A 9796-nucleotide genomic window follows, 5' to 3' on the forward strand; every position below is an offset into this window, starting at 1 on the left:
ATCTATCCATGCTTCAAATTTCACTTGTTTGCTTTTGTCAGAGGAATAATACAAAGCCAATTCTTGTAGTCTCTTGATTTTGAGGCTTGAAATATGTGAGATATGTGTGTCACTTGCATACATAAACGGCTAAAGACAAGGCTTGTTCAGTCTTTATTTTGCACAAACTATCTCATTAATATATTCATTCGAGTATTAGCTTCCTGGTTTGACCCTGCACTCAAAGACTGCATTGTCTGCCCGCTGTCTGTCGTTCGTAGCTATGCAAGACAGGTAATGCCGACGACTTTTACACCTGAGCAGTAAGTGAATGCCTACTTGTCTGGTGGAAAGCAAAAAAGGCTGGAGTTAGATGTAACGCCTTACGAACAAAAGATTTAACAAGAGTGAGAAGCAGTGGGGGGAGTGGGAGGGGCTTCCTTTCACATGCCTGCCAGCGTAAACGTGAGGACAGAGTCCTCCGTGCACTCATGTAGCTTAACATAATGAGAAAAACAAGCACAGCACAGACAGAAACTGTGGGCAAAATCGAACAGGGTTATTGCACAATAAACAGCTGGAGAAACACTACAAAGAGCGCTTTCTCTGTAGAGACAGAATCTGTGAAAGAGACGTGGAGTTGTTTGCTCTACCAGCCAAAAAAAGGCTCTCCCACAGAAGAAAAATGACGCTGAAATCCACAAATCAGACCCTAGAAAAGAAAACAATTCACTCCAAAGTGATGATGTATTGTCTTCTAGTTGCAAGCTGGCATTTTCTTTTTTTTTTCCACACTGGTTCTAGCATTTCACTTGTGAAAAATAATACCAGCCCAGTTATATAGAGACATATATGCAGAAAGTCAGGTCAATACAGCTATTTATACATGGCCTCATTACACGGCGAGGTCATCTATTGCACGTTCTGGGTGTTCTTCACATTAAATAAAACATATCAGAACCACTGCGCCAGGCATTCATAATCACAATAACTAGGAATGTTCCAGATCTTTTTCATGTCACTACCAACTGCAAACGTGGCAAGATAAAAACTTCATTTCTCTTCAGTCTCTAGATGAAAAGCACTAGAAGCACAGGTGTGATCTAGAACCAAATAACCCATAAACTCCCTTAACCTTCATATGACCGTGTGAAGGAATTTTACTGTGAAATCCCTGCTTCTCAAATCCGTCTTCAATCACTGCGCTTTGAAAACAGACATTAAAATTGTGATTTGGCAAATAGAGTTCCACGTGTACACTATGCGAGAGGCAAATGACCATTTACGACACACCAGTCACAGTCAAAATTATATAGCACGGCTTGACAGCTGATTTTCTGTCAAATCTTATGTTAACAGAGCCTTTAAACCTAGCTGGTTATAGAAGCTTCAGTCACCATTATACTTCGTCACCTCCACCTCCACCGAGACCTCTCTGGGCAGAACAAGCTAATTATATGCCAAGGTCGAACTTCCTACGCACACTCACAGGCATGACAGAAGGGCAACTTAACTACTTCCAAGTGTCAGTGGTACGCTGTTAGGTGCCCATTGTAGAGGGCAGGGCCTGTAACTGATAAGAGGGACATGAACTGAGGCGATAAGAAGCTTCAAGCCAGTATCTGTGTAAGTTACCCATTTGCCTCCAAATATGGAGTATTAATTTGATACTAGCTTTGATTCGGTGAAAAACTTCAGCTAAGTTCAGATACCAATAAAATGCATCCTATAAAATCATGCCGCACAGCAGGCTCAGAAAGCGCACACAATTTAGCTACAAATAGGTGTATTTGCTTTCATACGCTAACATTACTAGTATTTCACTGTTACAGTATAGCCTTAGGACTGCAATGGAGCTATAATGTTCTGACAAATGACTGCGATGTTATTACCAATGGCACTCCAGTCACTCTGTTTCCTTGTTATATTGCAGGCAACTTACAAGAGGTTACTCTCCAAAACCATTTGCTGCCAAGATTCAATCTGTCGTCACAATATGTGGTGGTTATCTAGGCCAGGCTGCTCCCAGGAAAGAAAAGGTAGAGTGAAGTCAGATGAAAGCAAATGTATGCAGGCTGATAACAATAAAGAATAAAACAAATTCAACCCGAACCCGACAGTGATTCTTTAGCTGGGAATTGGAGCGCAGCCTTCATTACAACATATTGATCTCAGCAAACAAAGACCCTGAATTCATTGATTCACTTTGAGAAAAAAAAAGAGGGAGGCAGGGGCAGCGGACTGCTCTTTTGAACAAAGTTATAGTGAAAGTGCTGCCTTAGCTTAAAAAAATGAAGGGAGGTAAAAAGAGAAAGATGGCCAAGGTCCCGTTGTTCCGCAGCGACAAAGAGAATACGTGAAATACGAAGCAGCAGTTGCTATAAAGGACGAGCGTCTCCTCGTAGTGCTCCTAATTTTCCCATCTACTGCATGGTAGTTACTCCGTGCCTATGGATCTCATCTCGAAAATAAATTTGAATATCAATAAAGTCATGTTTTGCGCTTAAAATGCCGAGTGCTGCCACAGAGTTTAAAAATATATATCTATCTCACACACCCCAAAAACAGAGATCTCAACAGCTCAGTAAATATCCTGTTTCTCCTGTTTTTCAGAGTTATCAGTAAATATTTCAACAAACAAAAGAGCTCTATAGATCTTTCCAAAGGCAAATCCATACAGCTCTCGGTCCACTCAACAAAAACCATAATAGTTACCTACTGTCCATCATGCTGCTGGAGGGCAAATGCTTAGAAACTTGCATACGTCTCAAAAACCCTAGGTTTTAAATTTGCGTTTGTGTCTCTAAGTGATGAATGATCATCTCTGCGGGTCAGAATAACATAAGGTAGAAGTGCTATGCATTTGCAGCCTCCCCCTGTGATGGGTCAGGACCTTTTTGGCTGGTATTCCATTTATCTATACTTCATCAGGAAACCCCCGACAACCTCATTCCCAATTTGAGGCCAGGCAGAAAGGTTGAGTGTGTTGCTGAGCACTAGGTCCAGTTTACAGAGCAGGTCGAGCAGGGTCATGTCTCACCAAACACTGGGGCCCCTTGAACACATATGAGTGGCCCCGGCTGTATTAGAATGTTAACACAGAGCAGAGAGACAGAAAAACAACATACTGGGTTCATCTGGTTCAGAATTTTTGAATTTCCAAACAGATTTGTTCTTCTGCCAAAAGAGCAAAATCGGTTTGTCTAAAAGGTTTGCCTTAAACAAACATAGCAAAGAGGTGCAATTAGTCATAATAATACATTTACTACAAATTCTGAGATATATTTAGCCTGGAAACATTTTCCTGATGTATTCTACTTGCTGATATTGATGCTGCTTTTTTCAATTCCTTTATTAAACCGGTCAACTGTAAATCCATCATCCAAGTCATGCGTGGAGCCAGCCAGCCAACTGGGCCCTCTTGACACCAGCACATTTAAAGCACTTGAACCAAGGCCAAAGCTGACTATAAACATACTTCTTTTTCATCACCAGAGCTCCCATAATTGTCAAGAAAATAAGTGAAACTCGGGGCTCAGGGGTGGAGGAAAGAAAAATGAAAGCAGCATAGAAGGTTGGGAGGGGGTGGGGATAGCAGAACAGCAGCATAAGAGAGTGTATTAAACTCAATTAAGCGTTTGGGCTTTTCATTAACCCAGTTTTTAGGGAGGGAAACCTCTGCTGAATAATGCTCCAACAAACTCGCTTTGCAACCCTGCTTTAAAGGCTTCATCTAGACAAAAAAAAAAAAAAACGGCACAATGTGTGTCAGCTCTCCAAAGCCGCAAGGATTCCATTAGAAACCCAGGAGCAAACCACCCGCAGCCACAGCCTACCTGAAATTAAATGCAATTTAGTAAAGTCACTTTGTCAAACAACTAAACTAGATAAGGGGGAAGCACTGCCTTCACGTGTGTGATGGTCTGATAATGAACAACTATGTTTGGTCATTTCTTTCGGTAGTATCAGGCCAAAGCAAATATTCCAGCCTAAAAGCAAGGTCATATCCGGCCCAGAGGAGACATAGCGCGCAACTGCCCATGCCTGATGTGGTTCCGCATCTACAAACAATGAGCACAGCCTCCCTTGAATGGCTCATTGTAGAGGAATCCTCATAAAAGAATAGTTGTACTCCTTGGCTTTTCTGTGTGTTGCTCTGCCATGTTACTTTGATGCAATTAATTGTTACCAATCTAATGAAAATCAATGGGCTTTCAGATGGTTAGCAAACAGTTAAAGTCTGCTTTACATAAACCTGATTAACGCTTACTACTAAATACACATTGTTAACTGGCTGGCCACAGTTCCTATCATTAAATCCACAGGATGTCTTTAAATTAGCGCATACAATGTCAGCAGTTTCCATGTGAACCGCCACCATTTCCAGGTCTTACAGGCCTCGGGATGTGTATTGTCATTCAATGGCAAAGACGACGCTGCAATTAGATGGGACAAAGATGTCAGACGACTCACCTCTGAGGTGTCTAATGCATCTGGGGTCAAATGCAAAATCATATGATCAAAGGACTCGTGTTACTGACACCAGACACAATGCACTGATAATATTACATGGGCCACTCCAGAGGATCCTCTTTCAAATAAGCTAATCAAACCATCAGATATCTGGTGACCCCTCACCAACAACTTAAAGAGAAAACTTTGCATACTGAAATGAACCTTCATTGGTTAATCAGCTACTCCACAATTCAGCCAGTGTCTTTCCGATTCGTTATTTAAAACCTTCAGGCTCACAATTGACGACGTTAATGAAATGCGAGGAAACATAAAGCGCCAGCCTGCTCAGTGTGGCTAAAGAAGCATTAGTTAAAAAAATAAAAGCTTGCTAGTGAAAAGCAATATTCTACACCAGCATGGTGAAAGCAACGTTTGTAAAACTTTGGGAATACTCTTCACACTGTGGGGGCTTTGTCTTTCAAAACATGCCACAGGAGATTTTCATTAGAGAATGCAGTTTCATTAACATCATCCCACGCTGCTGAGCTCTGCTGCATTACAATGACACAGGAGTGCCCCACTCTGTCAAGGAAATCTCCACAGAGCAGCAACTCGTCTGGGGGAGGGGAGGGCAGAGAAAAGAGGAGGTAGGGGGGTAGTGTGGGGGCAAACAAAAGAGAACCTGATTACCCCCAGTCACGGCTCATCCACGAGCCGACGGAGGGAAATCCATCACCTGCTGGATCAAACAGGAACTTGTGCACAAGGTAAAGCCCAGTGAAAGCTGCACCCACCCATCGGAGCACTCTCTTCCCTCGCTCCTTTCTTTCTTCCCGCTACCCCGCCACCTCCACCCCTCAGACTCACACCAACAGCAGCGTGCGAGTTTTAGGCACGCGCTGTGAAATCCAACACAAGCGAGAATGTTTCCTAGTCCAAATGACCTCAAGGCTCTAACCCTTCTGATGGCACACCGGTGATATATTCCACTTTTATTACCGTCTCCAGACCTGCGTACCATTTCACAGTAGCTGCATCCTCATTTCACCAATATTAAACTCCAAAGAAGCAGTATTGGTCATGCCTGCTGCAATGTAATGAACTGCTACTTTCTTGTTTGCACCAGTTTATATGCTGGAAAAAAACATAAAACCCACTTCTGTGTTCAGCAAAGAAGGACTACTGCTGTAACAAACATTCCCCAGGATATTTAAATTGCTGTTATTACTGCTATTGAGTGGGCTTAGCAGTGTCACCCTGTAGTTGAGAACACTATCATTGTAGCAGGAACTTGTGAGTGTTTGAACTGACAGGCGAAATGTTTAACGAGTTTGATTTAAATCTGTACAGAAGTGATGAGAAATTATGACAACACATTGCAATGCAATGACATAAGATAAAGAAAATGATTCATCCCATCACTGCAAGGCAGGGAATGTTTAATAACTAAACTATTTGCTTGATTAATGTTGTGTAAGTGTTCGAATGTGTGCGTAATTGGGTTTCAACGCTTTGCAACAGCAGGGATATCTTCACTGGATTCAACAAGTTTTGATCCACCAGATATTAGTTGCTAAAAAGGTAAACTAAAAATAACAATAATAATAATAATAATGTAGCCACAGTGTTTGCCCAGCAGTCAGCTAACAATGTGCCTGGTTTTCAACTTGCTTTGAGATGCATGAAACACCATGCAAGCAAAGCGGAAAAGAGCCATAAAAAGCTGAGGCACATTTAAGCTGGTTTACAAGGCAAACTACATGACTTGCAATACCACACTACAGCACTAAAGCTAATTGTTTAAATCTGTCAGGCTTGTTCTGATCCTCCCTGAATTGTACCACATGGAGGTAGGTGAGCACGCTCAACTGATATGCATGCATGCACACACTCGCACCCTCAAGGAGAGACATAACAGGGCAAGGAATGTTTCACTACTTACCGTTAAAAAGGGGCTGTCCTTTCTCGGTGATATCTGGCACCACAACCTTGTATGCATCTTCAGAGAAGCCTGGCCTGCATGGCGGGGCACCCCTGCCCTCTGCTGCAATCTGTAATAGTGGGGTGGGGGTGGGAAAGGGGCAACAATGTCATAAATCAACCTTCAGAAATGCACTCCTGTTGCCTCCGAAACCTCTTGGTCACGTTCTGAAGTCCCTACAATTGTACAAAAGCATCTGTTGTTTTTATAGCAGGGACCGCAATTAGGATAATGAGGCCAAAAGGGTTAAGCATTAGCCAAAAAGCATGGCTAGGCAAGAACAAGCTCCATTTGTCTCTGTGTAGGGGCCCAGGCACAGGGTAATAGCCAACGCTCTCGGCCAGCCCCTCTGATCAACACACTACTCTAGACAAACACTCTTCACTTTGAAGTACAGGAACAAGGGAATAAAAAGTAAATGCTAACAGTCCACTGTTGAGGGAATAAACATTTACGTGTGAATGTCTGAATAAACACCCCCAAACCACAGCTTTTTCTAAAGACTCTGCGAGGTTGTGACTGATCAATATGTTCCTTTTTATCTTTTTTTCCACCCCTAATTTTAAGAAGAAAGCTATAGTTGGGGGGACAAGATATTTAGAGAGTAATATGGCTGTTGTAAAGGAAGGAAACAAAGCTTATGTGAATCACTGACACTTGTGTTTCCATAAAGAGTGAGTTTTGCGCGAAACAAAGAAAACAGCGACTGTGAAGAACACACGCAGGGTATACTTATTAAGAAAAAATGCTCTGGTCTCCAGGCATGCCCAAATGTAGCCAACTAACAGCTCTTAGGAAGGGAGGCCTGGCCCTGTTTCTTTGCATGCACTCTCAAAAGAATGTAAGACGAGAGGAGCCCCGCTGAAAAAGAGCATTGTGAGTATCCGTGCCACTTGCCATTCTTAATCAGAGGAATTTAAATGGAAAATGCTCGCAGAGAGGAGGGGTTGGGGGAGCAGGAGGAGGAGCAGAGCTGGAAGTCTGGCACGTTAGAATAAGGGAGGTGTATAAGGGATGTATATTTCTAAATACAAATGTTAACATAAATCACAGTTGCCGTTTTTTCAGATCCCAAAAAGCTTTCATTTAACTGCCTGATTGTTTTTTTTCTGTTGCTCAAAGTGTCTGACTAATGAAAATAAATACATTTCCACAAGTCACCCCATTACACAGAGGGGTTCCAACCTTAAGGCTGGACAACAATCATTATCCCATCACTGAGGTGAAATTACCACAATAATATGTAGTCGGCTACTTTTCATTGTTCATCTTAAAGACTTTTCTTTTCTACCACAGATGCGATTAACTCGCCCGGGGGGACAGGGACACGCTGCAGCAATCTACATAAATATTAAACCAAACTAAATATAACCAAGTCATAACTAGGTTAACGTGGGCCTGTATCGCCCAACTGAGAACATATTAGCCTGCAACACGATTGCAAATCATCTAAATGATTATTTTTATGTTTTGGCTAAAATGCGCACGCAGCATCTCTTGAAAAAGAAGAAAAGAAAGAAACCATTTAAGTCAAAGCCACTTTATAGCGGATTTTTGTGTAGTGTTTTTATCAAACTGCACGCAATGTAAAGTGACTGCTGGAGGGTCTAAGCAGCGCGCCCGGGTTCCCCAAACTCAACATTAAAAGCGTCGCTACTAAAGAGAACAAGCGGCGAAACTGTCCGGTGTAACTCCTGCTCGAAACCGCTTTACACGTTACATTACCTGCAGTCCTGCCAAGACCAGCAGCAGAAGCAGACCGCTGCCCTCGTGTAAGGAGCACATTTGGACGCCCGTGAATGCTTAATTCCCTCCGAATCCGTGAAAAGAAAGGGAGAAAAAAAAAGAAATTTCAAAATTAAAAAAAAAAAGAATATCCCGCTGACACAAGTACAGCCCTCGATGGAGAGAAAAAAAAGAGAGATCCTTCTACGACAAAGGCAGGAGCAGCGTCAGGAGCGGCGGCAGCATGTAGCAGCCTCCTCCTCTGTCTCTATCTATCCAGTCCGTAGCTGAGGGGAGAGCACTGCCTGGTACTGAGGCTGCTGCGCCCTCCCATCCAGTCCGACACGAAAACAAAAAAAAGAGCCCCGGCCACTAGTCTATAAACCGCCCATCTCACTGTCTCTCCCTGCCGGTGACACAGCCAATTTCAGTATTGGAAAGGAGCGGGTTCTCTTCAGCTATCTCGTCTAATGACTATTGACATGGCATTTTTATTGCTGTTGTTCTTGTTGTCTGTCTTATAGGTAAAGTATGCATCAAATGAAAGTATGCTTTCAAACGTAGAAGAAATAACTATAGGTTTACATTTCCAGCCTGAAAAGATACACGATTACAAGACTGCTAATTGGACATTAGTGTCCTGATTCCACAGAGATCGAAAATGTAACGTCATTTCCGGGGTAAAACCGCAAAGGATTGTAGGTACGAGTGGCAAGAGGTACTAACGCACGCAGGCTTTCACAAGAAAACAGTCACACAGCCATAAATAAGAAATACAAAGAATGGCAAGAAGCTGTTGTATTATTAACTGCAATAGCCGGTCGCATTACAGCCACGGGAAGCCGACGGGTAAAGAGATCGGTTTTTATCGGATTCCGTCGTGGAAGAAAAATTGTTCAAGCCATGTTTCCGAAGTAACAAAGAGCCAACGGATGACCTGGATTGCAGCCATTCGAAGACCAAATATAACGTTTCAGAACACTCCAGCTCACGTTAGTCTGCTCCAAGCATTTCCACAAAGGTAAGTGTTTTGTTGTAGTTGTTACGTAATTTATCATAACATAATTGTTGATGTAGGTTACAAATAAGTCTTATATTGATTTGAATTGATTTCGTTGCGCTATGCTGCTTTGTTCACTGTGGCTTTGCAGGCTAATGTGCTGTGTAGGAAAACCAGCCTACAAAATGCTGGAATGCGATCCAGACTGGGCACCCTCTATCAACCTGGGTCATACCGAGTTTAAAGCTGCTACCACAGCCACATTTGATCGGTTAAGAGAGAGCGATATCAAAAGAGCCACGAAAAGTCCCGCATATATGTGCCCAAGGGTTGTATTGAAGCAATCAAGTGATGAATAACTGTTTTCCAGTATGTTGTTTTGATGTTTGTTTGTTTTTTTTGCATTGTTGATTTGTTTTTCACCGAAGCAGCTAATAAAGCACAATGGAATACAATTTTGCCTCTTTCTTGTAAGATTCTATAATAGAATGAAACAATAATGCCAGTTATAAATAAAGACTATAAATTGAATGAATTACAAAACACTTATTTTATTTCTGTTGGATCTGAAAATGTTGTGTAATACTACAACCTGAAACGACAAATAGATTGCGTTGGCCTGTACAGGAGATAAAGAAAAATTTTAACAACAGTTG

General features: G+C 42.2%; 1 protein-coding gene across 1 annotated transcript in view; it reads right to left on the reverse strand.

Moving 5' to 3' along the window:
• The window catches only part of cdh2 (cadherin 2, type 1, N-cadherin (neuronal)), a 61128-nt gene extending 52667 nt beyond the window's left edge, over positions 1-8461 (reverse strand). Inside the window, exons 1-2 of the mRNA XM_063461445.1 lie at positions 8141-8461; positions 6377-6485 (exon numbers count right to left, since the gene is read on the reverse strand). Coding sequence (XP_063317515.1) covers positions 6377-6485; positions 8141-8200 — 169 coding nt within the window. The 5' untranslated portion in view covers positions 8201-8461. The remainder of the gene's footprint in view (positions 1-6376; positions 6486-8140) is intronic.
• Positions 8462-9796: the final 1335 nt, after the last annotated feature.

The sequence above is a fragment of the Pelmatolapia mariae genome, linkage group LG18, assembly GCF_036321145.2.
Source record: "Pelmatolapia mariae isolate MD_Pm_ZW linkage group LG18, Pm_UMD_F_2, whole genome shotgun sequence".
Lineage (NCBI taxonomy): Eukaryota > Metazoa > Chordata > Actinopteri > Cichliformes > Cichlidae > Pelmatolapia > Pelmatolapia mariae.